The 27,916-nt window shown below is 39.4% G+C and overlaps 3 protein-coding genes across 7 annotated transcripts; 1 reads left to right on the top strand and 2 right to left on the bottom strand.

Annotated features, from left to right (window-relative positions):
* Positions 1-858: 858 nt before the first annotated feature.
* ccnq (cyclin Q) lies at positions 859-7,737 on the bottom strand. The gene is made up of 5 exons (XM_055048423.1): positions 7,386-7,737; positions 6,277-6,460; positions 5,268-5,400; positions 4,661-4,879; positions 859-1,319 (listed from the first exon to the last, which is right to left on the bottom strand). Exons 1-5 carry the CDS (start codon positions 7,516-7,518, stop codon positions 1,230-1,232), a joined length of 759 nt encoding a protein of 252 aa, XP_054904398.1. The 5' UTR covers positions 7,519-7,737; the 3' UTR covers positions 859-1,229.
* Positions 7,738-8,602: 865 nt separating this feature from the next.
* cfap126 (cilia and flagella associated protein 126) lies at positions 8,603-13,601 on the top strand. Its single transcript, XM_055048424.1, has 5 exons — positions 8,603-8,703; positions 8,820-8,882; positions 9,134-9,205; positions 9,295-9,483; positions 13,288-13,601. Exons 1-5 carry the CDS (start codon positions 8,677-8,679, stop codon positions 13,582-13,584), a joined length of 648 nt encoding a protein of 215 aa, XP_054904399.1. The 5' UTR covers positions 8,603-8,676; the 3' UTR covers positions 13,585-13,601.
* Positions 13,602-17,449: 3,848 nt separating this feature from the next.
* On the bottom strand, positions 17,450-27,256 carry zgc:101663 (alpha-1,3-mannosyl-glycoprotein 4-beta-N-acetylglucosaminyltransferase C). Of its 5 annotated transcripts, none has more exons than XM_055048416.1 (7): positions 27,140-27,256; positions 24,900-25,241; positions 22,279-22,450; positions 21,862-21,960; positions 21,588-21,729; positions 18,815-19,069; positions 17,450-18,723 (listed from the first exon to the last, which is right to left on the bottom strand). In XM_055048416.1, the coding sequence occupies exons 3-7, from the start codon at positions 22,291-22,293 to the stop codon at positions 17,837-17,839; spliced, it is 1,398 nt and encodes a 465-aa protein (XP_054904391.1). In that variant the 5' UTR covers positions 22,294-22,450; positions 24,900-25,241; positions 27,140-27,256; the 3' UTR covers positions 17,450-17,836. The 5 variants fall into 5 exon arrangements, with proteins under 5 accessions (XP_054904391.1, XP_054904392.1, XP_054904390.1 ...); XM_055048417.1 differs by having other exon boundaries at positions 24,900-25,203; XM_055048415.1 differs by lacking the exon at positions 27,140-27,256 and having other exon boundaries at positions 24,900-25,320.
* Positions 27,257-27,916: the final 660 nt, after the last annotated feature.

Here is a 27,916-nt window from a genome sequence, read left to right as displayed (position 1 = left end):
TTTGAAGAAAATAAGATTCAGTTAAAAAGCAAATAAAATCAATTTTATATTTTCAGGTTTCACCTGTAAATTATATAAATTATGGACTTTCAAAATAATTCTAGAGATTTTGGAAACCGACATGTCCATTGGATGGGTAAGGACACATTTTAGATCTGTAAAACAAGCCTTAAACAAATGTAAATAATGACGTCCGTTTATGTTTTCCAGACCAGGTTCATATTATCTTCCAAAATCAGCTTACAAACACCTTTGAGGTACAGCACTTCCTCAGAGCTGCAGTTTCCAAGCTTCATAGCTTCTGTCTCAAAGAGCAGTCCTCCCCACCGGTACCCACTCTGCTCCTTCAGACTAGCCAGCAGTAATTGGTCAGCATCTGGTGGAACTGCAGAGCTCATTATATGAGCCACTTCTCAGTGCAACGCTGGTAAAAACATTGTTAAAGGGTTAATAGAGGAGCCATGTTGTGATGACTTCTGGAAGGTGGAGTTTTAGAAAGGGCAGGAGACTTTAAGGAGACAAAGGTCCAATTTCAGTGTTAAATAAGGAAGAATAATTTCTTTTAAGTCAGATTTGCATTTGTATAACAACTTCAGAAAGTACAGCTCCTTGGTTATCCTATAAAATGGTGCATCATCCTTGTAATAAATAAATAAATTATAATTATTGAAGTGGAAAAGCAGAGCAATAGAAGCATGTATTGCACCCCTCATTTCAAAAGACTTGTTAATAATAAATGGTCTCAGAATTAATTCTGGATTTCAAATATATGAATACATTTTGGTTTGTATTTGGTGAAAGAAACATTTGCAAATGCAGATATGTGTTGTGATGCAGCTCAACAAAGAAAAGCCCATCTTCGTTCACAATTTCATAACATTTTTATTCATTCTCTGTTATTACAAACCAATGTACCAATAATTACACAGAGAGGTCTAGGACTTCTCAAATTCCCACTGTGGTATCTGAAGTACAAACATGTGGTGTTGAGACATCCAAAAGTGAGACATGTCTCCCCTCGGTGGCAGACAGCGGTACTGCGGGTACGATTTTCTCAGCTCCACAGGGTAACTGGGGCAAAAACAAAGTCTTCTCTGCCTCAGATGCACGCATATTCAAACGCACCTGAACCCCAGCCGCCCACTGCACAGATCAGAGGATGTTCTCCTTCTTCCCGCACCGACACCAACAGAGCTTCCACGTGGCTCTCCAGTCCATTGCTTTGTCCTTCAGATACACTTGGCCTCCATGTCATACAGCTGGAGAAGGTCTGAGATCACAGCGCTGATGTCTGCTTTGGTCACGTCCTCGCACAGCACCTACACACATGCACAAACACACAGCACAGACTTTCAGCTCCACACCTGGCCTCACTAAACAGGAGGGACATCAAAGGTGCACATGCCATTTGAAACGACCCAGATTCAGCGGCCTTCAGGGACGGAGCAGGAGGTCTGACCCGAAACAAGACTTTTCTCCGTTTCAATCGGAATCGGATGACTTGCTAAATAAAATCTGTGACAAAACAGATCTCATTTAGGAAATAGAGTGAACAGGGGGCGCAAAAAAAAAAGAAAAAAGAAAACTAGCATTGCAACCAACAATAAATGAATGCCCAACAGTTACATAAGCCGTCTGTGCCGTTGAAGACAGCAGTAATGTAATCCAGCTGAAGAGCGCTAGGTAACAGTCTGCATGACAGCACAAGCATCTTTGGACTAAATATTTTTTTAAGCTGTAGCAGAGAAAACATCCATACTCACACATCAGTGTAATCATTTTATTACCTACATTTTTATGTTGATGCATTCTATGGCCTGCTGTGTTCCAACAGTGAACCAGTCTGCCTAAACCAACTTTGCTCTTCTAGTTAATGGTAGTGTTTTACTGGGATCAGATGTGAACCACAGAGTGGTTATCATGGACAATAACTCAGACGCTGCAGAGGTTCTCCTTTTAAAAGGACAACAATGATACACTCATAGCCAGAGCTACAACAGAATGATTTCATCAGTATATTCGTAGTTAGAACCACCTAGTCAAAGTACAGACCTAAAGCCACCTGAGAATCTGCAGCAAAACTTGAAAACAGATGTTGCCAAATGTTAGTTTCCATGAAGAATGGAGAAATGTTGAGGTCTTTTGATTGAGATGGTCCTTTTAGCCTTGCAGCTGCAGCTGCAGAGAAAAGATGGTTCAAGAAAGAATTGACCCAGAATACATTTATACATCAAGTTTGTAAAAAACTTTGGAGAACCAGGTTTTATTTTCCCTCCACTTCACAATATACACTATTTCGTGTTGGTCTGTCATACAATGTGATCCCAATAGAAAAACTTTCAAGCTCTTTGGTGCTTTTAAGGCGCTAAAAATAAACCAAGTTGCGGCACCTAAACATCAGAGCCTGCAGAACAAAGAACAAACCACTTTTCTCAAGTACTTCTGGATCAACATTTGTACCAATTGGAATATTCCGCCTCAGTGTTTGCCCGGCTCCAGCGGCTTGTGGCTGAGAGCAGACCAACTCCTGGTTGGAGTCTGCCGGCTTCCTGAAAGCTCTTTCAGTCTTCGTCTGACAGCTTAACTGCCTCCACACATCAGCTTACACTTCAATTAATTTGTACTGTGACTGTTTAACAGCTTCCAGCTATCTGACGTTTCAGCGGCCGCCGCCACTTCAACATGGCTTTGGCTCGTTCCAGCCCGCACGCCTCGCAGCCGCCTGAGATCTCAATAACTTTTATGGTTTACAATTTACTGCCTTCCTGAGCTCTTAAAATTACATTCTAACAGCTTTCATTGACTTATGTGTCAGAAAGACGCACTCCCATGTGTGATGTGTTGGGTTATCGTGTCTGATTTGAAGGATTTGTATTATTAATAGGTTTTACTTTTAAAGAAACAAACAAAAAAAAAAACTGAGCAAATGACTGAAATTAGAACATTTTACCCTTCGTAGGACTTAAAACTCCAATTTTTTTTTTTATTACATCAGTGAACACACCATATTAAAAGAGGGCTTTAAGAATAAAGTCAGAGAAAGAAGATGGGCAACAAGCACCTAAAAGGAAAGCTGCATTATTTGGTGCATTCAAGCTTATTTCTGGAAAGTTGTTCTGTTTCACCTGTTCAGGAGTCGGAATGACGCCAGTGTTATGATAATCTGAGTTTACAGAATGATGCTGTACGTAAAGCTAATAATTCTAATTTTGCTCATCACTAACATTAGATGCTGAAGACCCAACCCTTCAATCAGATTGTCTTTATTTTGTAGTGTTAGTTAAATAATGTTGAACTGCAGAGCAGTGTAAGAGCAGCAATGCCTCTGGTTCTGCTATTGCTAATGAATACTACTCATGGTGGCAGCATGTTGAAGAAGCTGTTACTCTAGTTCTAATTTGATCTTTTTGTAGATTTGTGTTCATCATTTCCTGGTTGATGTGATGCATATCTGGGCAATTATTTCCTCTGGTTTTGGCTGCTGTGCAGCTGCAAGGATATTTGCCCTTTTGGACAGCTTTTATGATGCGTAACCGTGGGAACAAGGCTGAATACACCATGTTCCAAATTATTATGCACTGCAGAAAGTCCACTTTGCTGGGGTCATTTTCACACCTTCAGGGACTCTGAAGGGGTCGACCATGATTTCACCCCAAAAAATGACCCCACCACCTCCCTGCTGACATCACAGCTGTGTTGGGACGTGGAGGCCGTCCACCACCAATCCAGTACTGTGTCCATCTGGACCATCCAGCATCAGTGAACAAGTTTAGGTCATGTTGTCTTTGCTGCCCTGATAGCGACCTGCTTGCATGTTATGAGAGTCATACGACTCCTATGCAGCAATGTTCTTCAGTGAGAAGCTTCTACATACTTGTTGCAAGACCGACTACTACTTGAGATCCCTTACCATCCAAATTCACTCTCTGAAGATACTTTTATGATGAGTTAAGACAGCTTTTAATTTCCCCTTATGATAAGAAAGGTATTTTGGATTCAATCTAAATTTGAATTGAATGATTGAACAAAGAATGTTCTTATAGTTATAGTTACTGAAGTTATAATAGATGGATGGACTCAACAGCACAACAAATAACAGCAGATGGGAGGCTATACCTATAAAATTGGGCCAAACTGTTCTCACTTATTATTCAGTACACATGGATTTTTCAGGAGTGTGCAAAATAAGAAAATGTTAATGAGCTATAACCTGCCTTACAGAGGAGTAAATGTGGTGATCATTCATTTAGTTGAGTTTTATTCATTTAGTTGAGAAATGCTCTGGGCCATAATCTGGAAATTCTGGTATTAAGTGAGGAAAAGAACATCTTCTGCTTCCTCAATTCACTGAGGAAGCAGAAAATAACATGATAATTTTGTTCCTATCTATAGTTCTTAACCCTCTCAAGCTCAAATTACTTGAAAAGACTGGCTAAGTTGTTGCAAATCTGCAACTCCTGCCTGGAGAGGGTTAAAGAGAAAGTGGAATTCGTCAGAAGACAGAGTTCTACAAAACCAGAGATCAGAAACTGGAAAATTTCCAATTAAAGCAGTCGGGCCCAATAAATGATCCTCTCTCTGCCACTCACACACACACACGCACGCAAACACACGCGCACACACGCGCACACACGCCCACACATTCTCACTGTTAACACACCTGCCACCACTCCTTCTCTCCAACGGGCAGCTCCACTCCATAGCTGTTCATCGCCAGGTAGAGTGCAGCTACTGCGATGTGTTGCGGTGTGTGGCGGATGCACATGTCTCCATGGTAACAGTCTCTTAGCAAAGCCCAGGACGTCTCAGCCACGGGGGTTCGAGACCAAGCGTGCCGGTTCACCAGTGATTTTACAGAAAGCAGGTAGTGGAGCAAATACTGCAGAGAGGGGCAGAAAACACACTTTGCATTGAACACTGGGAAGCAACACAACACACACTCTGTTTTTACCTTTTAACTTGTCTCCCCTTTTTTATTCCTTCCTTCTAGATTTTTGTAATCTTTTTGATTAAATAGTTACATGCATTAGGGTGTTACATCTCAGCCACTAGATGGCATTGTTTGTCAATTTTCACACCAGTAGGGATTTATTTAAATCCAATTATGCAGTTTCCTTGTAACGAGCTTCATTTATATTGAAAGATGTTAAACATTTAGGAATTTTATGCAAACAGAAACAGACATCAGTAGCAGCACTGGGCAATAACAGTGGCTGAAAACTAGATGGGGAAGACGGGGACACATGGATGTTTGCACACACTCACACCTTGTGAGGATGTTCAAAGGAGACATGGAAGTTGAGCTGTCGTAGGATGAGGAGCTCACACTGCACCACGCTGTCCCTTAGGTCCCAGAACTCCTTATCACATTCGAGAGGAGCACTGCCTTTGTTAAAGTACCTGAGAGACACAAACAGACAGAATGGAAAGGCTTTTCATTTATATTTAAATTCAGCTTTCAGTTTTTTTCTCCAGGGGGGTCTACAGATTGTGGAAAATGTCCAGCACTTTCATAATTTCTGGACAGAACAGAAAGTCCTGTAACCTGAACAGCGTGATGACAAAAGCCTGCTGCAGCTGTGTGTTGATGGATATGTCGACAATGACGTCCCACAAAGCCCAACTCCACACATTGACTAGCTTATTGTGCTTTTAAGAACATTTTTAAGTTGTTACGTTTTAGGTTGCTAGCCTTAGTTATTGTAGTATCACATAAAAGTTCTTTTTCAATAAAACCAATAAAAAAACTATACAAAGAGAGACCAACTCACAGGGGAAAGAGGGAAAAATATATAAATAAATCCTGTTGGCATGCTTTCAAAATAAAGATCGCTAGTGCCAAAAAAATCTTTAAAAATAAAAATACAACTGTGCTTCTTTAAAAATTACAACAAAATTCCTGTATTAGATCTTTATCTTTTTTCAAAGGGTCAAATAACATTGGTGCCCTAAATGAGTCTCATTTGAATGAACAAAAGTGGCTCTTTGGAATATAAAGATTCAAGAGATCACAATAAAGCAAAATTCCCACTCCTTTATCAACAGCCCATATATTAAAGGATGTGGTTTCAAAGTTATAACAATAAAAATATGGTAAAAATGCCTCATTTCTCACCATTAATCCTAACGTCTGTGCAGACGCCAAGCAATAACTGTTGAACAAAGTTTGATTTCAGCTCTTTTCCAATCAGACAAATATTCCCTTTAGTCAATATCCGCTCAGGAGGAGGTTTTCAATCTGCCAGTGTATTATTTCATCTTATCCATGTGTACTACCTGTGGCTCACGTTGATGATGTCCCTGGTCCGGATGTGTTGCTCCTCCACTTTTCCAGCCAAGTACAAGCAGCTCATGGCCACCAGGTAGGGTTCATAAACACGGGATGTGACCCGCTGGAAGAAACGATGGTACAACACACAGGCCGTTGCCACGGGTACAGAGCGCATACAGAGCTTCACTCCTGAGCAACAAGAAGCCAAGGAGAGAAGGTTAGAAGGTTTTTCATCTTACCTCCTTACAACTGATAATACATAACTAAAAAGCTGCACATTGAATGAATGAGACGCCAACAGAAGGCTTTATTCTGATCATAACTTAATTATTACTGCTGGATACCTTTAACCTGATTTAGGACAGACACTGTTCCAATACATCAGTTCGATATAAACATTATATAAAATAAAAAATTCCAGATCGGGTATCTGTGACAATATGCCCAATTCACAAGGGCATATCTACTCGGTCTAATTCTATGCTCATGCTTTTTATTTATTTTAATTAAAGTGGTTCAATTACTAAATGGTTAGTAATTGAACTATTTGAAGGAAGTTTTTTTTTACATGTTGACCAAGGCAGTCAACCTATTGTTTTTGACATTTTCAGTTTCTATGTTATTTATTATACATTGGCTATTCTACTCCTAATTGTACTAACTGAACAAGTTAAAGTTATGTTGTTTTTCCTATGTTCGACCAAAGTGTGCTGTACTGGTGTTATGACATTTGGATTTCAGTACTTGTATGTCTGTGTTTAACTCAAGAAACTTAAGTCATTTCAGCGCCGTTGCTCTGTATCGGATGATACTAGACCTCATATTTGTATCGGTATCGGAAGTGAAAAAATTAGATCGGTGCATCCATAAAATTGCAACTTTTAAAGAAAGAATATCAAACAAAATACTTGCTCTTATTAAGTGCTCGTCTTACCTTATATTAGCTAACTCTGACTCTCTGAATATGCAGAGTCAGAGGGTTTTCCAATACATTTCCACCAGATTTATATACTTTATATAAACTCCAGTTTAAAATCTTTAATGCTTTGCTCTCTCAAATGGAGACTACAATTGTTTTAAATGACAAGGGTCAAACCTTGGCCCACCTCCTCACCTGTTTCCATTATGAAGCGACACACACGAAAGTGAGTCTTCGTGTCCCACGAGGGCTCCGACCCAGAGACCCTCCTGCCCGATGGCCGGGGTTCTCCAGCCGCAGCAGAAAACCGACAGGACGGGCCCTCCATGATACCTGGGCCAGGAAGAAAACCACGAAATCCAAACGGTCTCTGAGACCCTAAAGAACAACGTGGGCGTTAACTGTAACTCCGTCAAATCCTTCACACTTTAAGGCACTCACTAAATTAAATATTTTTTTTAGAGAAAAACTGGGAGGGTGGGGAAAGGAGAAGTTCCTAAACGTTTATCTTTTCATTTAGCTAGCTCTGTTGTATCACGCTTCGTTCGTTCTGACACCGGAAAAAAAATACAGAAGCTTCCGGTCAAAGATTTCAAAATAAAAGTAACTTGAAGATTGACCTAATTCAAATGTCAATCTTTGAATAAGATTGACCTTATAGATAGATACATTTAATTAAATATCTCTATATTTAATTAAATATAGTTTAATTAAATATAATTAGATTATAGTTATAATTAAATTATTATATTTAATTATAATTATATTATTAATATCTTTGTTCTTTCACGAACAATGACAGTTTATATACCCCCACCCTCTCTCCCCCGCCCCATATTGTTTTTATTTTGCGGTTGCTCTGTGAGTTCTCTGGCAACATTGCGGCATCTCGAATAATTAAAAGGTTTTTTTTCTGCTACAATATTGTTTCTGTAGGATTTTGACGTTGTATGTTAATGTTTCGTTTGAGATGTCTGAAGTTTCAAACCTGTTATCTTAAACGCAGCAAGGGCCACCCCTCATAAACATAACAGAAACATCCTGTAAGAAAGGGGGCGTGGGGGGGATGCATCCAAAGTCCTTGGACTATTTTCATTTATTTATTTATTTTTATATTTATTTTCAGGCAAACATGAACACGCGTTAAAAGATTGATTTTCAACCACTTCTCTGCACCAAATAGTTGGAAATATGTAAGCACAATTGTGCGTGGCTAAACTTAAAATTGTACATATGTATGAAAGAGATACATGTATTTGCAAATTTATTGAGGGTCCTTTTGCGAGGTGGTACAAAAAAAGAAATAATAATAATAATAATAATAATAATAATAATAATAATAATAATAATAATAATAATAATAATAATAACATCTCCCTTGTCCTAGATGGCTTCCGTAGTTTTCTTTTCAGCAGCATTCAGATTTACTGAGTTGCTAAGCGACCAGTACACAACACAACATATTCAGACCGGAGCAGATGCAGGAATGTCTTCCAATTTCTCAGCCAACCAGGTAAACTCACTTCATGTAAACGGCAAGAGATGATATGTTGTTTTTTTAACTTCGTTAAGTCATTTTTTAAAATATATATATATATATGTATATATATATATATTTTTTAATTAAAGTTTGAGGGGACCTTCGGATCCAAGAGGCTGCAGAACTGGTGCAAATCTAAAGGCTTTAAAGAGGTAGCTATAGAAATCAACAGTCTGTTCCTGCAATGATCCTCTTTAAATATCGTCACCTTACTAAAACAAAGGCATAAGTAATCGTTTCCTAAAAGTGTTTTTTTTGTTTGTTTGTTTGTTTTTTTTTTTGCTTTGTTTTTTGTTTCGAAATCATCTTTTGGCAAAAAGAGGTGGTGATTTTTCATTTGTTTTGCCAAAAGTGATTTTGGAAAAAAAAAAAAAGACAATATTGTGGGTTTCCCTGTTTGCAGAGACCCAGTGCACACGTGGGTCACAGCTCCTTCATTGTGGACAGCAGGGGTCACCTGCTCCCAGGGGTGAAGGTCTGAGCACTAAACTATTTACTATGTTCTGATTTTATTTGAGGCTGTCTCTGATTGGACCATTTTGCATGTCTTTAATGCGTTCACAGAAAGGCATAACCTGGCCAGTTTTTAAGGGAACTTGGGATTTACCGGCTCGTATCCCAGCCCACCACATCGACCCGACTGCCCGTTCAAAGGACGGTCTCAGGAGACTCAAGTTGTGGGGAATCTGCCCACCAGAGGAGGGGAAATCTCAATCAGGCAGAGGCAGCAGGGACACAGATATTGGCAAGAAGGTCAGGTCCACACAAACAGTTTGATACGTTCACCTCCTTCTTTCAGCTCCCTTACTGAAGGACCTACACAACAGATGATCTGCCTGCATCTTGTCCCTCTCTGTCACTCCAACCGTTTGCACAGCCTGATTGCTACTCTTTCCTCGTCCAGCATTTTGAGGAATGTGAAAATGTTAATTTACTAACAATCTTGCTTCAGCCAAAATGAATCAGTCTGAGTCTCATAAATCAAGTCAAATCAAAGTAAATTGCATGTGCTGTGTTAGAAAAACATGTTCAAAACTGATTTTCATGAGGTGTTCATGATTGGCTGCTTTTACATTCGTTTGTAATCCATTTGTTTCGGTCATGGGCAAGAAACTGTGTCAGAAGGGCGAGGAGAGGTTAGCAGTAGGCAAAGTGCAGAGAGGTGTGTTGTGACTCTGCTTCCTGGTCTGGAACCTTTCATTGTGTCTACTCTGACAAACCGAGGCCTTCTGGTTTCATTCAGATTCTCTTTCCCTCCTGTCTCCCCCCTCACTTTCATACACATGACTTCTATCTTCACCTTCAGCAGGTTCTCTTCCATCAACTTCCTCTTACCCCTCTTACTTCCTCATGTTGTTGTCTGGTAACCTCATGGTCCATTGTTGAACATTCTGTAACTATTATCGTTCTAAATAGCTGTCGCCGTTTGAATATATTCTGATCTATTGCTGCCTCCAACGCACAAACATTGCTTATAACCTAATTAAATGTGGCTATAATCACTATGCAATTTATATAACTATATTACTTATAATTGCTAGATTAACATTTTGTTTTCAAAAATACCGTAGGAGTGAAATTATCACAACAAATTTTTTAAATTATATTTTAGTACTTTTATATCAAATCCTATTGAATCCTAGTCACTGTTCTGTGAGTCATTTAGGTTGTTTTCACCTCGGAGGTGTTTACCAACCGAAGCAACATGAGGCGTTTCGGTCCCAATTCAGGTCTGAATGGCTCTGAAACTGCCCTGGGGAGGATAGCCCAGATGTTCTCTCTTCTGTTCGTGACAACACTGTTCACTGTAATCAGAGAGTAACTAGGATACATTTGAGCTGAGTTCTGAGGTACGGTAGGTACTTGGTGTCCACCCTATCACAGCCTGCAGGGTTTTCCACAACATAAGCCAAATTTGGATGGAAACAACTATTAATTGGGAGGTTCAAAGACAAAAAAATATATATATATGTGCTTGTGGGCCTGAATTTCACAGCGGTTAGTAATGTAAACAGTCCCATCTGTGTTGTAGTAGATTTGTCTTTTACTACCGTCTCCTGCTGCTGCAAATATTTGCACTGTGTCCTTTGAATGAGTCCTGTGGTTCATTTCAAAAAGGGCCAGTCACAGCTAAGTGCTCTCTGCACACATCCTCATAGTTGCAGGCCTTGCATGGGCCGATGCAGGAAAAAGGTGAGGTTGTTTTGACAACGTCTTCCCAAATCAGAATGCAAAACACAGAAAATCAAAAATCAAATCAAATTTTATTTGTATAGCACATTTCAGCAGAAAATCAAAGAATCACATCACATAAAACACAAGGAATACAACATGCAACATGAAAACCCCACATATATGAGAGGGTCAGAAATAATTAAGTGGAAGCTTCTCAAATTGATTTTATTTACACTCAGAATTGAGGAAAGGTTCCCTGATGTCTTTGACCTTCGAAGCCTAATTTAAAGATAAAAATAGTTGTTTTGGAAATGCTGCTGCATATCCAAGTTTTGGGAGTGTGCATTTAAAGAGATAAGTGAAATTGTAAAAAAAAAAAAAAAACCTTTTGAACTTTGAGAGCAATTTGTATTGGTACTGCTTTCCCCCAGACAAAGGGATAAAAGGAGTTTATCAACTAGAGTTGATTAACATACTAAAGCGAATCACAATAGGTTCTCTTTTTTTTTTTTTTTTTTTCTTTCCAGATAACATGCGCCCCTGTAGAGTAATTAAGACACCTTGGAGAGCTTTGGGAATAAACAACTTCCCTTTTCCCTTTGGGAAATTAATACCAATATAAAATGTGAAGTGTCTTCTGGTGATACATTAGATTCTTCCCCTGATTCCCATAGAAATAAAATATGTAAATTAAAAATGTATTTTGTGGAAAAATAATATGTAAAAACAAATAAAACAAGGAAGCAAAAACTAAACAAATGCCAACAAGTGTGTTTTTGAAAAAAAAAAGTGTTTCCTGTTAGATGCAGCAAACAGAACATAAAAAGCAAGTCAGAAATCCAGAATTCACACAAACCTCAAACACTGTGATTTCTAAATGTTCTATGGGTAAAAGAAGAAAAACTCTAGAATTATTATGCAAATTTCCAAAAAAAAGTTTGATTTCCACTATTTTTACTTTTGGGAAACAACTTTATTTGGGTTTTGTCTGAGTGGAGTTCTACAAAATTGGTGCCAAATGTTTCTGCTACGTTTGTGCAGCAAAAATGTGTTGCTTATTCTGCTGTCATTAATAGTATTAATAAATGTTTAAAGAGGTCATAAAAGGTCAGCTAGCCTTAACACTTCCTTCAAAAGGTCAAAGGTTGACCTTTTGACTTTTAAACTTTCATTATTGTCTTCAAATCAAAAGCAGTACATTTCATCAGTACAAACCAGCACCAACATGGCAGAGTTGATTGACACCAATTGTGTCAATCAACAACTGGGGTTGTTGATTGAGGTCACCTGGGGTCAAGCCACAGGCTTGACCCCAGGTGACCTCTGGAAACATTTTTTTAAATCAATACCTTTAAAAAGACACAAACATGCCATGCACAAACATGGCAAGCGATACACACCAGTTTCGTTTGATTTGGATAATGTGGGGGGTGTAGGTTGACCTTTTGACCTGTAAACTTTTGTAAATATCTACAAAGCAAAAGCAGCACAAATAAAAATGTTTTTGCTGACGACCACCTGAAACGTTCGACACAAGTTTTGATCTATCTGAAGAACGGGAACTGGAACATGACAAACAGAGAAACGACAGTCACCCGGGACACGTCGCCAGTCCGAAGCAGATACAGTCGTCTACTTTGAGGCTTTTGTTATGGCTGCTAATTTAGCGAGCTGCTACTGATAACATTGACAATAATACAAATGACTTCTCTGGGAAGTTGGACCTTCAGTCTGTTGTGCCGGAACTGAACCTGTTTTACATCCATGACAGCAAACCTCTATGACTGGCTGCTTTGGATGTAAATACTAGTAGGAACAATGTATTTGTCTCTATGTTGGTTGTGAATAGACTCTGCACAGTAAATAGCTGCTCAACAATCGCCAACTTTTCCTATCAGAATTCCAACATTTCTCCTTGTATTTCCACCTGGGATCTTAATCAAACTGATCTCCATAGCATAAAGGTTAACTCAGACTCTGCTTCTGTGTTGAAGTCTTCTCCCAGACGGCGAATTGATATATACATGAAATGGCTACTTGAGAAACTGTTTATATAATGAATGTGAAAAAAAATACATAAGTTTGTCAAGAAAATAAAGAAGATACACAATAAAAAAGTGACTGCAAAATGCAATCATTTTTCTACTGGTTTTTATGCTTTTCAGTATAAAAAAGTAAAGTGCAGTTGACAAACAGTTCTCTGTTTTATAAGTTCTCAGACCTGAGCAAATAAGAGCAGCAGTGAAACTGTAAGATTGAGAAACCAGAAGAATTTTTTTTTTTAGTTTATTTTTCCCTCTTTGGTATCTTCTTCCATTGTGCTTTTTAACTCAGATAATTCATTGTTTTTTTGGTGATAATATACAGTAAACTCTCTTTCAGGCCAGCGAGGGCGCGCCTCAGCATGCTGCTGACCCATCTAAAGAAGCCGAAGTCCGGTCAGCGTCTCAGAACCGCTCCGTCGCTGGCAGTGGGAGCCAGGGCTCACAGAGACGTGAGCCTGGATCTGCTGCTCAACAAAACCTTCAAGCCACGCAGGACAAGCCAACGAGTGCAGCTGCAGCTGAAACGAGTCAGTCTAGAGTTGGCAGTGGAACCCAAGATATACCTGAGTCCATATTGCAAACACCACACAGAATTATAAGGTACAGCGCGGCAGGTGTCATGAATAAAGAGTAGCATTATAAAACATGGTTTTCAGGAAGTCAGAGTACAATTATTTGGAGTCCAATACTTTTGGGAATATGGCATAATACTTACCTTAATCTGTTTTCAGTTTCTCAGTCTTTTTTTTGTATGTTTTTTCAAATAAACTTTTCAAATAAAGTGTGATAATTAATACATTTTTGTAACCTAATATCTATATGCAACCTTCAACAAATGCTTGACGGTTTCTAAATAATCTGAACAGTCACTTTAAAGTTTTGGGTTTTACATCACAGGATAATGTTATTCCCTCATCAACAACATACTTGGAGGTTCTTTGGTTCTTTCTGGGATGATTGTGAAATCCTCTAATATCCCCTGGCAACCAGTCAGGTTAGTATGAGCAAACCAAACTGTTTGCTCATACAAAGCATCGCCTATTTAACCGAAACTCCTCCCCCAGAACTGGGGTCTCCAGCCGAGCCTGGGCCCCACAGAAACACGAGGAGCCTTCCTCAGCCCCCAGAGGCATTAGCTAGAAGAATTTGATCTAAAAGGTAAAAAAAAAAAAGATCGCAGAAGCTGTTCAACAATTTTTCTGGAAACAAACACATTCGAAGCAAATGAAACATGTTTAACAGTCTTGCATGATTTGGGTGGAAGCTGCCGTTCCAGCTCTGTGTCTCATTGTTCTGTCAGCTGATCGGTGTTATGAGTTCCAGCGTCACTGAACGCAACAGAAGAAAAAGGGATTGTTCTTTCCTCCAGCTCATCCACCATGCATGTCTCTGGCAGATAATGCATGTCCATTTCAATTCTGATCAAAAGATTTGAATTGTGATCAAAGTAAATAAGCTGCTGTGTAATTCAGGTTAACGTGTTAAAACCCCTTGACTGTCACCCTCAAAATGCTTGCAGGTAAGTCAATGGGTCCATGAGGACACCGGTGTCATTGTGACAGTTAAAGGGTTAAGATAACTTCAAAATATATATATTTTTTTGCCCCATGAATACATCTATTTTCCATTCACTTAAGCTGATTTCAAAGTGAGGAGACAAACAGTATTATAGTTGCTCAATGGAAAGGGATTAGCATGTTAGAATGATGTTAATGGAGAGCTGCAATAATAACAGCTGGATGAGCCAAAGGCCATTTTGTACCTGGTGTGTACTGTAAACGTTCACAGGACACAGCAGGGATTATCAGATTAACTGCTGCGACTGATGGACTCCCTCTTTCTAAAATTTTGTCCTAATTGTTTTTTTCATCAACATCAGAGCAAAAACATGCATTCTAACAAGTTTATATTGTGTTATTGACTTATAAATGTATCTTTCGGCAGTTTTAACCAAATAAATACTTGTTGAGTAAAACTTTATTTCTGCTCACACCAGATCAGGTTTAGTTCTTCTGTTCTTTCACACTTTTGAAAACAATTTGACCTGACTGCCACACATGGACAGGCGGATATGACCTTCAGTAAATTGAGATATAATGTGATATTTATAGATTAATCCGAAACAAAGTTAGTAAGAGCCTAAATGGTTTTAAACAAAACAGGAGACATATCCCCCTCCAGCTCTTTCTAAGGTATTTGATCTTGAAACAGAAAAAATAGAAAACATATGACCAAAAAATAAAGTGCTTAGTTATCCCTCTTTCCTTTTCTGCTGTAGACTCATGAACACAAGTATGACAAGCTGATGTTTGCCTCTGAAGCTGCTGTGGTATCTTCTAGACTTTATTCAAATCATGGGGAAAATATAAGTAAAATAATACACCAGTGGAACTACTACTTTTTTCATCAATATTAAGGAACTATTTACTTAAATAGTAAGTAAATAGTTACTTACTATTTACCTTCTCTGCGTGTAATATCAAAATAAATTTAAGTCACAAACTGTTTCAGGGAACTTCTCCCATCTACTTGAATGCCTTCGCTAAGGATTGTCACAACTCGGTCACTCCGTTTGTCAAAGGATTGTAGGCCAGCAGTCCCGACGCCTGATAGTCAATTCAGATTGTTTTCATGTGTCGTTTCAAGATGATGTAATGATCTACAGGGCCATATTAGAACAGTGTTGACCCCTGCTATTGTAAAGGAGCTCTTAAAGACCCACCTCTAAGGCGTCCCGTCTGCGCTTCTACATTTCCCTCTATGCCTGTATCCATTTGAAAGCATCTATCACAGTGGGACATGGATGGAGCTTCTTGTTGATAGTTTTGCTTTCGCCTAGTAAAAAGCCACCCCTTGTTCTTTGCTTCGGATAAAGCAAGACCCTGGATCCTCGGGTACAAAGAAAGAATTGCTTGCTTTAGGCGTGGTCTCTGCTGAAGATTTCAAAGATTGGATCGCTAACGTTTGGCGGTGGCGTGCTGTATGTGATGCACCGGCTCAATTGTGACGGAGAGACGCTATGAAGCTTACCAGAAATTAACTGAGCCATCTGGAAAATCAGCAAACGTTTGCCAAACACTGTGTGGAGTAGTTTAATGTCTTAAACATTTCTCTCACTGTCCCTTTACCTGTTCAATATTTGGAAGTGAGGTCAACACTGACTGTACTTCTTCCACTCCCATTATAAAACTACAGCCACGAGCAAATTACAGCTTAAAAAAAAAAAAAAAGTTCACAACTCCTTTTGTTTGCAGATTGGCTCAGGTGGCATGCATCCTGAGAAATCGAGTTCAAAAGCAGAAGTCCCTGACGGAAACTGAGACATGAGAATAGAGCAGAACTGCGTAGAAAAGCAATGGAAATTATCTAATTGTTACAGACCTAACAAGTAATTCTAGACCCTCTTCATCATCATTGGCTGTTTTGCCTATGCTTCAATATTAGAAATGGAGTTTTCTATTTTCTTCCAAATTTTTCTTATATTTGTTTCGATTTTAAAGCAGTCGAGATCATTTTAGATAAGCAGCCGGCCATTTTCTGAACTTCATGTTTCCCCTCACCATCTTTATAACCAAAGCTCAGCTGTTCTTCTAAAAAATGTCTGAAACAAGACATTTTACTCAGATTTTCAGGAGGAACACTTTTCAGCTAGAATCTGCAGTCTAATCCATCTCCAATGCACTTGCTGGTAAATCATTTCCCACATCGAAACAATTTCTACCAAAGATTGATTTGATTTATTGGTCAAGAACAGTATTATTTATTTACAATATGACCGCAGCCGTGGAAGAGGAAAAAGTCATAATAAAAGCCAAACTCCGAACCTTAAAACCTCAGCAAAGCTTTGGACCAGCAGTCGATGCATAAAACTAATAGTTTTAGGTAGGATATTTAGCAGCAGTTTTTGCTGTGCGACAAACTCACACCTTTGTATAAATAACAGCTTTGGTCAGACAACACATTTCCTAATGACTCCTGCCTCAGGCCACACACCTTACCTTGAAACAGTTCAGATAACAGTTTGCTTGTCTAGAAAATAAAATAAAACTACTTCAGCAGCTGCGTTTCCATTAGAAATGTGCGCAATACCTTGTCAATATTCCACTAATATTGAAAAATAAAAGACAATTTTGCAATTGCAGTGATAAGAAACGCAGCAAAAATTACACATGAGCATTATTATCTTTCTGCTACTTCTTGTTGTCGTCTTTGCGGTTTGCGCCGATGGTGATATCCACTTACAGACCATGTGACTTGTGTGATGCAGTTAACCAAAAAGTTTGTATTTCTGAAGCAGCAAGTTTGTGTTCGATGTCAGATTGCGCAATCATATAGTCAAAGGAAATGTAGCTACTCTGATAGATATTACAAGCAGATAGATTTGAGGGTTTTGCATATGAATAAAGACTGATGTACAGAAGCCTCCATCCAAGAAAATGACACATTTGACAAGTGAGGTAGCACAGATTTCCTTTTAGAAAATGTGATGCAAGAAAACATTTGCAAAAAGTGATTTATGCTTTAAGTAAAAAGATACAAATACATAGTCTAGAGGAAAATGGAGCATAAAAAAACCCAAAATGCTGCAGATTCCTACAGTGAAAAACACAAAGACCAAATGGATTTGCTTGCTTATCTTCTATGGCTGTTTAATCACTTTACATAATTTGCTTTGGTCAAACAACTCCAGAGTGGAAGCAGGTTCACTGAGGCATGATCGATGCTTCGTAACAGGAACAGTTTAACACCACACACCCCAACCTCCCATCACCAACACCAGGATTTCCAATTGGACTCTTAGTCCAATTGGAACTAAGAGTCTTAGTCCAACTCGACAACCAAATGTTAGTCAGGCTGGAAGACAGACAAACCAGCTACGTTTGGCGTCAGGATGCGCTGGACTTTGTTGTGATTCTTATTTTCCGAATCATCACCCAGTCTTTCTGCCCGGCTGTCACCAATATCCTCAGACATGAAGAAGCAGAGCCGCGCAGTTTGTCTACCTCTCGCATCTCAAATCTTCCATTCATAAAAGCTCCCAGTGACTGGAAGGTTTTACAGCTCTTTATCGCTGCAGTGACTACATCTTGACCTAGCTCCACCTGACCGTAGTCCAGGAGGTCCTTTCCTCCTGATCCCGTTTCCACTAGTATCCCCGTCACCACCACAGGCTGCAGGAACACCACTGTCAAATGATCTCCTCTTTCTGGAGAGCGTCCCCAGAAGAAGCCCTCCCCGGGATCCCAGGCCAGTTTGGGGAAGTACTTCTGGTAGGTGGAAATATTTGAATACACTTCAGCTGAGGGATTGGTGTATAGCCCCTCTTCAAAGTTCTTATCCTTTAGCTTGTTGTATGTTCCCTGGAAAGATGAAAAAGTGCCCATGTGTTGGAACAGCGAGGGTTTAAAGAGGATGGTCTCTCTTTGGGCCATCAGCTGTCGGAAATGAGACATCAGCCAGTCACAAGGCATTTCTTGGTAAAACAGAAAAAGGAAGCGAGCCAAAAGAGGAAGGTCGGAGGACTTGTAGAGTTTCCCGATGTAACCAAGGGCTGAAAACTCCAACATCGCCCAGGTGCCCTTTTTCGCATTTTGCTCCTCAATGTGCTTCCGAATAGTTGTGAGAAAGTTCTGTGCTGAAAAGACGTCGTCTTCCAGCTGAAGGTAGTACTGGCCTAGACCTGCACTGTAGTGGATCAAGAAGGAGTAATCCACATTCTGCTTGGAGCGGAACGACACCCGGTCGGGAGCGTCGTTGTAGTTCCTCTTCAAGCCTTCAAGAAGAAGCAGAGAAACTTTCATAAATAATCCACCGGCAAGAACTTTACTGAAGCTTCCTGCCTGGCTGGAATTCATCTGCTGCACCTGTCAAAGGAGGATACCACTTCTGGAACACGTGGATGACTAAAAGCTGGCCTCGGTCCAGTTCAGAGGCAAACGTTGAGTTGATTTCCCTGACGGTACTGGTTACCCAGTAAACGTCGAAGTCTGCGATCAGCACCACTACCACCATGGAGGAGCGCTCTTCAGGAGATGACTGAGAGAAGAGCGACTGCAGCGTGGGAACCAGGTAGCTGCCCTTCTTCCGCTTGACTGACGACATGCCGATGGTTAGGAACTCTGAAATGTATCCGGACAGGAATGAATAGCTACATACAGTCATATTACTTAATTACAACATGAGATCTGAAAAGTACTTTTTGGAAATAACTTTTATTTCCAAAAAGTAATGCTACAGTATGTAACTTTTATGAAATATATATTTTTTACATATTTGTTAAAACATATTATGACAGTATGGTATGAGATGGATAATGTGTGTATGTGTGTGTGTGTGTGTGGGAGGGGGGGAGAGAAAAAATTGACATCCTCTTCTCTTTGCTACACTGCTAACTAGCTTGGATGCTCAGGCCAGCGACAGGAAATTGTTTTCCTGTCGCAGGAAGAACGTTTCTCCATCTAACAATATTGATACACTGAGCAGTGAGTACATGAGCATGATTGACAGCTCTAAGCCCCTCCTCCTGGCTCTGATTGGTTGTTTTTGGTCGGTAGTTGGGCATTTCTTCAAATGGTAATAGCAGCTCTGGGAGTGGTTGGGCTGAGATCGATCTTTTCACAGATCAGCCGTCTCATAACATGCTGTCGCAACATGGAGAGAGCTGCAGCTTTAAACATCAAAAGTTCAGATTACATAATTTACACATTTAGCAGTACATAGTAAGCCCAACAGAATAAACCTTCATAGAGGCAAATAAGGTGATGAACAAAGACATCTGGAATGACGTACATATTTCTCAGTCATCATGTAATGACTGATGTAATTCTAAATATCATTTTAATTAACTGTAAGCAGAAAATGAAAGGCCAGAGTTACTGAAATAAATGGTCTGTAGCAATATTAAAACTTATTGAATACAATCCTTGGCAGACAAATATAATATGTTTTATAAATAGTGAGACAGAAGAGTTTGAGGTAATTCTTTTCATAATCTTATATTCTAAATCCAACAAATGTTGATCTTTTGCTTTTAAAAGATAAACATTTCTTGATCTTTTAACCTACTTAGTCACAACACAGCATTTCACAACTCCTCAAATTATTGTTGCACTTAAAATGGCTACTGCTGTAGTTAAATTGAAAGAAAAAAAAAACAGATAAATGGATTTGTCGCTTTATTTTATGCATTTTTTAATGATGGAGTGTTTTTAAAGGTATTAGTTGATGGATAGAAGCAGACTGTAATCTGCTTTACAGGGTTTTTTTTTGTTTTACAAAGTGTGTTGCTACAGATAAGAGGGGGTGAAGGACGCTGAAGGGTTTTTATACTAAGGGTTATAATGTCAGAGTTTTAGTGAGGCTTAGAGAGGGCCAGAACACTCACTTCATTAATAGTGTCATTTAGAGTTTGATTGTTCTAAAACAACAAAATTTGATTGTTACTTTTCTTATTAATACTAAATTAATAAAAAATTTATGTTTTAAAAGAGATGAGCCAACCTAAATCGACCTAGTTGTATAGCAGCAACAACTGGCATGTTTGTGGAGCAATTGTGGCCCGTTCTTCTTTGCAGAATTGTTCCCATTGCAGGGACAACACAGCATTTCAATCAGATTTAACCATGGGCTTTTTCCAGGCCACTGTAAAGCCTTATTATTTTACAAAACATGAATTTGCGGTTCCATCAATAGAGTCAGGCCCTGAATCAGTAAATCGGCCCACAATCATCACACACATCATGTCTGAGTGCAGGTGTATTGTTTTTATTGTGAAGTGCTGTGTTAGTTTTTCATCTGATGAAAGGGGGACACACCTTCCAAAATTCAGCCTTTGTCTCATCTAATCATCACTTATGAGACAAAAAAAAGTGCTGTCATAAATTAAATAATACGATGGTGGAACTGATACTTTTGATCAATTTAAAGGAATTATTGTCTAAAAAATAAAAAAAGCAGCTCACAGAGGAGTTGGGGGTGATCGATCTTTTCACAGATCGATCACCCCCAACTCGATCGATCCTATATCTTGCAGAAAAGTTTCTTATAAGTTTACTTTGTCTTATTTCAAGTTAATCAAGACATTTCACTAGAAATTAGACCGAAATAAATAATGTTTTTGCAGTGAATATTTTTCCAAAAGTCTTGGGGCTTGATGAGCCCTAAGATGTGGGCTGGGGGCTTGATGTGATTTTTAGTCAGTCAGCAGTGGTTTCTCCCATACTGTTGGGTCAGGATCACTACCTTTTACTGAGATTAACAATGTTATGTGGAGATTTTGATATTTAAAGACCTACATGATAATTCATATTAATAACATATCTATAAAATAAACTCAGGCAAAAAACCCCGAATCAAATTCTTTCGATGTGAAACTTGTAAAACTTTAACATGAACTGCAGGTGCATGTAGTGAAGTTTTGGTTAAAACAAGTTTGTTCTTCATTCAGTGGAGTTACTCTCAGTGGGCAGCAGATCCATGAATTTTACCCAAAGAGTAGTGACACATAATATAATTACTCAAGTAAAAGTAAAAAGTAAGTAAGCATAGCCTAAAATAATTTCCCCCCCCCATAATTTTACTCAATTAAGTGTAACTGAGAATATAACCAGTTACGAGCCAACTGTGAGTGGAGCTCACTCTGCTGAGTCGATGGCATTCCTGCCAGCAGCTGATAGGACACATTGAGAGGCAGATAATCTCCCTGCTCCGCCCAGGACTCCTTACTGATGAGCCTCTCCACCTGCCAGCTCAGTTGCTTTGGAGGCGATTTAGTAAAACTCTGAAAGACACAAACAACACAATGTTTGCTTGTGGAACCACATCTGGAGGGGAAAACAGAGCAGACTCAAACTCTTCCAGGTGTCGTTTTCCCTTGGACAGGATTCATCTCTTTTTTAGCTCGGGGTCTCACCGTGAGGAGGAATTCAAACGGATAGAAGTAGTACAGGACAGAGATGAGAAGCAGAACTCCCAGAACTGCAGTCTTCTTTCTAGAACGCCGTCGCATTTCCTGTCAAACATCCAAACACATCAGCGTACGTGTTGAGGTGAAACCAAGTCAGTGCAACAGTAAATAATTCAGCTGTGAGAGGATGAATATTTCAGAAGGCTCAGATACAGATAACACCAGGCTGTGTGTATCTAGACTGAGATAAACTCACTGTGTCTTCTGGAGATCTGAACTCCAAAGATCATTCTCCAGATAACTTAAAGGGGCAGTAAAAATCAACTATTTTGACCTTTAAATCATGTTATATTATTCCCCAATCAAAAACATACCAGGAGTGTTGCTTTGATTCTTTCATGCAAGTTTGAGAAATCCTTTAACCTTCATGGCAACCATTCAGCTGTCCAAGACGCCTGGGTGGACCTAGCACCACCTTCGACACGCAGATCCTCCTTAGAGCTGCAGTTTTCAAGCTTCCGCCTCACAGAGCAGCCCTCCTTCTTGACTCCCTCACTCAGCTCCTTCAGACTAGCCAGCAGCAATTGGCAAACACCTGGTGAAACAACACATCTACTGAGCTCTTCATGCGAGCTACTTCTCAGTGAAATCCTAGTGGAAATGTTGCAAAAGATTTAATAAAAGAGAATCGTGATGATGACTTCCTGAAGGTCTGAGTTTCAGAAAGACCTGGAATTTTTAGAGATCAAGGCCAAATTTCAACATGTTGCATAACTAAGTGAGATTTATTTTAAGTCATACTAGATATATAGCACATTTTTAAAACAACTCAAGGCAACAGTTACTTGATTCTGCTATAAAATAATTCTATGTGTCCAGAAAACATGTAATGCTGCCCCTTTAAAACTAAGATATCGCATCGTCAGAGCGGAACAGATTGTGAGGAATATTTTGTTGCGTTTAGACTTGACAGCAGGTTTCTCTGGAATCCTCTGCTGGACTCAGACCTCACAGGCCCGGCACAACAAGCCTGCAGCTTTCCGACCTACATTTATGCTTTTGTTGACTTTATCTTACACTGCACTATTTCCCCCAGATTAATCACTGTTCATTCCCAGCTTTGGTGTTTCTAACTTTCTAACTAAGTGTTACTAACTTTAAAGTCTCTGCTGTATTAACTTGGGGCAGGGGGAGAAAAAGAACTCTGTTTTAAGGATGTGTACAGCATTTTCAGGTGTTGAACTTGGTTTGTCTTTTCCAGTGTACTTTTTTATTATTTATCAGCAATTACAAAATGTTTAAAACATAAATAAAAAATATAACCGCATTTTTAAAGACAGTTTCTGTGTATTTAATCTACAGATTCAAAAAAGAAGTTAGCCATTAGAAGAAAAACATTTGTATGTGTGGAGAAGTTGGTCTTCTTCTCCAACAATGCATCTGATTTCCAATCCAAACACTTGAGATCTGCCTCCACCCCGGGCAAACCGCGAGAACAGCCTGTGTCCTCTGGTTTTCTTTTACCCTTTGTTTGGTTTCCACCATGTCTTCGGATCTTATCCCCGATCTATGTTTTATCTATAATTCACAGACCCATACACCTTCTCAGGCGTAATATAGTTTTTCGTTGACTTTAGGTGACACATTTCTGTCATTGCTTCAGTTAGAGGTGTAAAATGTATGAAAGAATCGAAGCAACACTCCAGATTTGTTTTTGATGAGAGGGAATAACATTCTAACATGATGTAAAGCTCAAAAAAGTTGATCTTGCATCGGACCATATATATATATATATACATACATATATATATACATGTTTCACTCTTTATTGTTGCTGTTTTGAAACCTAAAATCTGTTTAGTTCTTTAGCTATAAAACATAAAAAGGATTTGTACAATAAGTGGACATAAAAAAAGAGTGGATTAACTAAGATTTACGTCTCTAAACACATTTTGTTTGTAGGGAAAAGGGGAAAAATTGGTTCTAGATTATAAAAGCTGCCAACTCCTGACTTTAAGGTCCATGCAACAACAAGAGGGCTTCCAAATTGTGATGGAGAGAGCCTATTTTGTTCTGAAAATCTCAGTTTTATTTTTCCATTTCTCTAAGAACTGAAAAGTGATCCCAGGCCATTTGGTTACAGTAAATTGTGAGTATGTTCACAGCTGACATTGTTGCAATCATTCAGATGAAAAATGTCACACAAACTGCTGGAAGCACAAAGATAGGAGTCAGAAAAATGTGGATTTGTTGCGGTTAATATTGTGATATTGTCGGCAATAAATTGAAATTGTTGCGATATCGTATGACTTTTTCAATTTAGCACAGGTCTAGTTTTTGTAATAATACATGGTGACAAATAATGTACAAAAATCACAGACACATAATGCTGTCGACAGAACAATCCAAGGAAAATAAACAGCTCAAGGTGTAAAAAGTGTCATTTTAAGCTAGAAGTAGATGTGAAAACTGCATTAAACTAAAACAGGTTTTAAAAGTGTGAATTGTTTTTAAAGTTAAAGGTTTCTTCTTTCAGCTATTTTGCGATCATATGGACATCAGACACACTATACATATTCAATAAATCAGAATATTATTGAGAAGTTTATGTTAGTAACTCCATCATCAAATGAAACACATCAAATAGATTGATTACGCAAATATTTTTATATTTTCTTAATGTCCATCACTTTTCTCCAAGCAGCTAATGAAAACGCGGCAATAAAAAAAATAATGTTAATGTGTGGCGTCTGAAAAACATGTTTACCTGTTATTTAAAACTATCTTATTCCCATAAAATGCTTTTCATGTAGCCATGCGAAACTTAACCAATCAGGAAACGTTTATCTTTTCAACCAGCAGCCTTGGCGCTCGCGCTCGCTCCAAAAATAACCGAGGCGCTGGATGGACGGCATTTTTGGCCTCAGCTGTTTCTCCAAGTCCCGTCTGCGCGAAGAGTTTCTTGCAAATACCGCAAAGAAAACAGCCAGCCGAAAAACCCGAGCAACAGGTCAAACATCTGAGACATTACAAGGTGCGCTTACCGTCTTGACTGAAACTTCCTTTCTCTCTTCCCAGCGCGTTCGCGTCCGAGGCGCGGCAGAACCTCACAGTCAACGCCTGTCGCTCCTCGGGACGGTACTTATCAGACACAAACAGCCTCAGGAATCCACAGAGAGAAGCTGAATGGTTTGGGAAAAGCGAGAGCCGCGGCGTTGTGATCCTCCGCTCGCTGTCAGGACTGAAGTTTGGGCTGCCAAGCATCAGGTGGCGGCGCGCGGCTGCGGAGGGAGGGTGTGTCGTAACGCCGGAGCGAGGCCCAATCCGCTGCGCCGTTGCACTCAGGGGCTGGGCGAGAAGACGGAAACAGAGTGGGAAAACCGGGCCTGGAAAGGTTCAGAAACGACAGCGAGCATCGGAAAATGTATTCCCTTAAATGAGCCGTTCAGAATAGTAGCACATTATTATGCTTCATTCCTCAAAAAGCCAGCCTGCTTCTCACTCATTTCATCAAATCCCTGATCTATCAGATTTCTCCAGACTAAAGATGTCACCTCACAAGTGACAACTTGTGTTTTCTACTTAAATAGAAATAAATCTGTATTTTTCAGATACTTAGAAAGTAAATATTATTTCTCTTTTTATGCAATATATTGTAAGTTTAGTTTCAACCAAGCTTACAATAGGAGAAGCAACAATTGAAACCAAAAGTCTACTCAGGCCAACACCTTTCTTTCTCTCCATCTGTAGTTTAACCTGTTAAACAAATAATTTTGATGATCAAATGCCAGAATAAGGAGAAACAGAATATGTCAAACGTTTATTTATTAATGTCCTCAAAACCAGGAAGAAAATCAGGAGAAGCACCACTTTGGTTCATCTCAGGAAATAATTTCCAAATGTTTTAAGATGCAGCTTTATACTCTTTTAACAATTTCATCCAAGTATGGACATGATGGGAATGTCCAACCATCCCGCCGTTCAGGAAGGAGACGGGCTCTGGCAGAGATGAGCAGGTTCATTATCCTCAGTGAAATGTCCTGGGCTGAAAGGTCATTCAGTGAAGCCTTTACTTTAACAGAGACATAAGAAGCCAGACTGCAGTTTGCAAATCCCCACAGATCTTCATTTTTGGAGACATGTCTGAGGGAACATGTCCAAAATGGAGCATATTGGACTTACTGACCATTGTTACATTTGGAGGAAAAAGGATGATGCCTGTACTGCTTCACAGTTCGGACGGCCCCATCATGTTGTGGGGCTATTTTGCTGCAGTACAAATTTTATGAGTCCATCATAAAACAGATGGAATCATGAGGAAAGATCATTACGTGGGAAAATATTGAAACAATGACAAGCAGATTGGTCTTCCAGATGGACAGTAATCCTCAGCACACAGCCAAAGTGGTTTTAAAGCGGCTTGAGGACAACAAAGTCAATACGTTGGTCCAAATCTCAATCCTATGGAGAAGTTGTGGGGAAATCTGAAAAGGCATGTGTGAGTGAAGAGGTCCAGAAACCGGACTTGAACCAGTTCAGTCAGAAGGAAAAGACCAGGACTCATTCCAACCGCAGTATTGTTCTGGAAGGAAACCCAAAAGTCGAGACCAAGGCCATGGAGTTCCAATGGACTGCTGCCAAATACTGAGGAAATGAAGGTAAACTTCAGACTTCTCTCATTCCTGTGTCATTTAGCAAATAGAAATGATTTTGATAATTCTAACTGACCTAAAAAAACCTGTTGAGAAAGAGGTGACATTTTTCTCCCATTGTCAGAATCTATCCAACAATGGGTTCTTCAACTCATCTGTTTATTTAAAGGAGGGATGTTATGCAAAATCATCTCTCTTTTTTTTAGCTTTATGTCCTTTTATAATGCTATCTCCTCATTAAAAACATGCCTGGAGTTTTGCCTTGATTTATTCCTCGTTTGAGGAATCCTTGAGTCTCCTGTGATTCGGAGTTGCCGTAACATCAGCCACGGCTCCAGACGAGTTTAACAGGGCCAGGGAGTACCTTTATCCAAAAAAGTTACTCAAGTAAATGTAACAAGTGCTTCCCACTTTTGAACATAGACATCAGTAACCTAGTTAACAAGCTTAAGGTGCTATATTGGTATTATATAGGAATAAAAGAGAGTTCCCCATTTTAAGGTAAAAACAACAAACACTTTCCAGTCCGGGAAGGGGTACGGCTGACGCTGTGGGCGGGCAATGCCCTCCAATGCCCACCCATTCCGCCGGCCCAGCGTAACACCTGATAATACAATGCACCGGCTACTTACCCAAAGCTCCAGCTTGGCGCTTCCACCCAGCAACTCCCCTACTTGGCTCCTCCAGACTAGCGGCAGACGCAGTTAGCAAACACCCAGTGGTGGAACTGCACATCTGCTGAGCTCATCATAGGAACCACAACACTCGGATGAATGATTGTCGACATCCTCATCATCATCATCACGACTTCATCACATGCTGAAGGGGGAATGTCAGGAAAGCCAGGAGGTTTTTAATGAGACAGAGACCAATTTCACACCCCAGATACAGTTATGATACCGAGTCAAATTTCTTTTATTTTTATATATAAATATATATATATTTATATATATATGGAGTAAGTCCATGTTAATCATCATGCTTGCTATTAATATTATTTTAGCTAGGCTTAGCATTGATGCTAGTTTTTAGCATCATAACGCTGGGTTCCAACCAAAGAGCACACTTTGGCAGGCCCCTTTTAAATTTCTTCAGAAATTCTCTAGCTTTACTTTTGGGAATTTGTTCCTGCTTGTTTTCTATTCACTTCTAACAGAAATGCTTGTCAGACATGCACAGCCGTACATAGCAACAAAAACCTGTTACTGTGTGTAAAGCAGAGTGACTGAGCTAAACAGATGATTTGCAGACAAGAGTTTAAAGTTTAAGTTTAAGTTGCAGCTGTTTAAAGCATAACACCACCTTTGTCTGTGAGTCTCTAGGTAAACAGCGCTACAATTTATGACTCCAGATTCCAGCTCCGCCTGAAAATAATTGAATGTGAATGAAAGCAGTTCATTGTGGTTCCA

Source organism: Poeciliopsis prolifica, unplaced genomic scaffold (genome assembly GCF_027474105.1).
Source record: "Poeciliopsis prolifica strain line A6 unplaced genomic scaffold, Auburn_PproV2 SCAFFOLD027, whole genome shotgun sequence".
Taxonomy (NCBI): domain Eukaryota; kingdom Metazoa; phylum Chordata; class Actinopteri; order Cyprinodontiformes; family Poeciliidae; genus Poeciliopsis; species Poeciliopsis prolifica.
The sequence above is the reverse complement of the archived record's forward strand: the minus strand, read 5'-3'. Positions and strand labels throughout refer to the sequence as shown.

What these genes read in the sequence shown, in the direction of transcription:
- cfap126 (XM_055048424.1), top strand. Translation starts at nt 8,677, where the DNA reads ATGTCTTCCAATTTCTCAGCCAACCAG. An exon ending in ACCTGCTCCCAGGGGTGAAG is followed by an intron (nt 9,206 to 9,294) that starts GTCTGAGCACTA and finishes ATGCGTTCACAG; the next exon opens with AAAGGCATAACCTGGCCAGT. An exon ending in ACACAGATATTGGCAAGAAG is followed by an intron (nt 9,484 to 13,287) that starts GTCAGGTCCACA and finishes ACTCTCTTTCAG; the next exon opens with GCCAGCGAGGGCGCGCCTCA.
- ccnq (XM_055048423.1), bottom strand. Translation starts at nt 7,518, where the DNA reads ATGGAGGGCCCGTCCTGTCGGTTTTCTGCTGCGGCTGGAGAACCCCGG. An exon ending in TCGCTTCATAATGGAAACAG is followed by an intron (nt 6,461 to 7,385) that starts GTGAGGAGGTGG and finishes CTTGTTGCTCAG; the next exon opens with GAGTGAAGCTCTGTATGCGC. An exon ending in ATCATCAACGTGAGCCACAG is followed by an intron (nt 5,401 to 6,276) that starts GTAGTACACATG and finishes TGTGTCTCTCAG; the next exon opens with GTACTTTAACAAAGGCAGTG.
- zgc:101663 (XM_055048416.1), bottom strand. An exon ending in CGTTTGAATTCCTCCTCACG is followed by an intron (nt 21,730 to 21,861) that starts GTGAGACCCCGA and finishes TGTGTCTTTCAG; the next exon opens with AGTTTTACTAAATCGCCTCC. An exon ending in AATGCCATCGACTCAGCAGA is followed by an intron (nt 19,070 to 21,587) that starts GTGAGCTCCACT and finishes GATACATTTCAG; the next exon opens with AGTTCCTAACCATCGGCATG.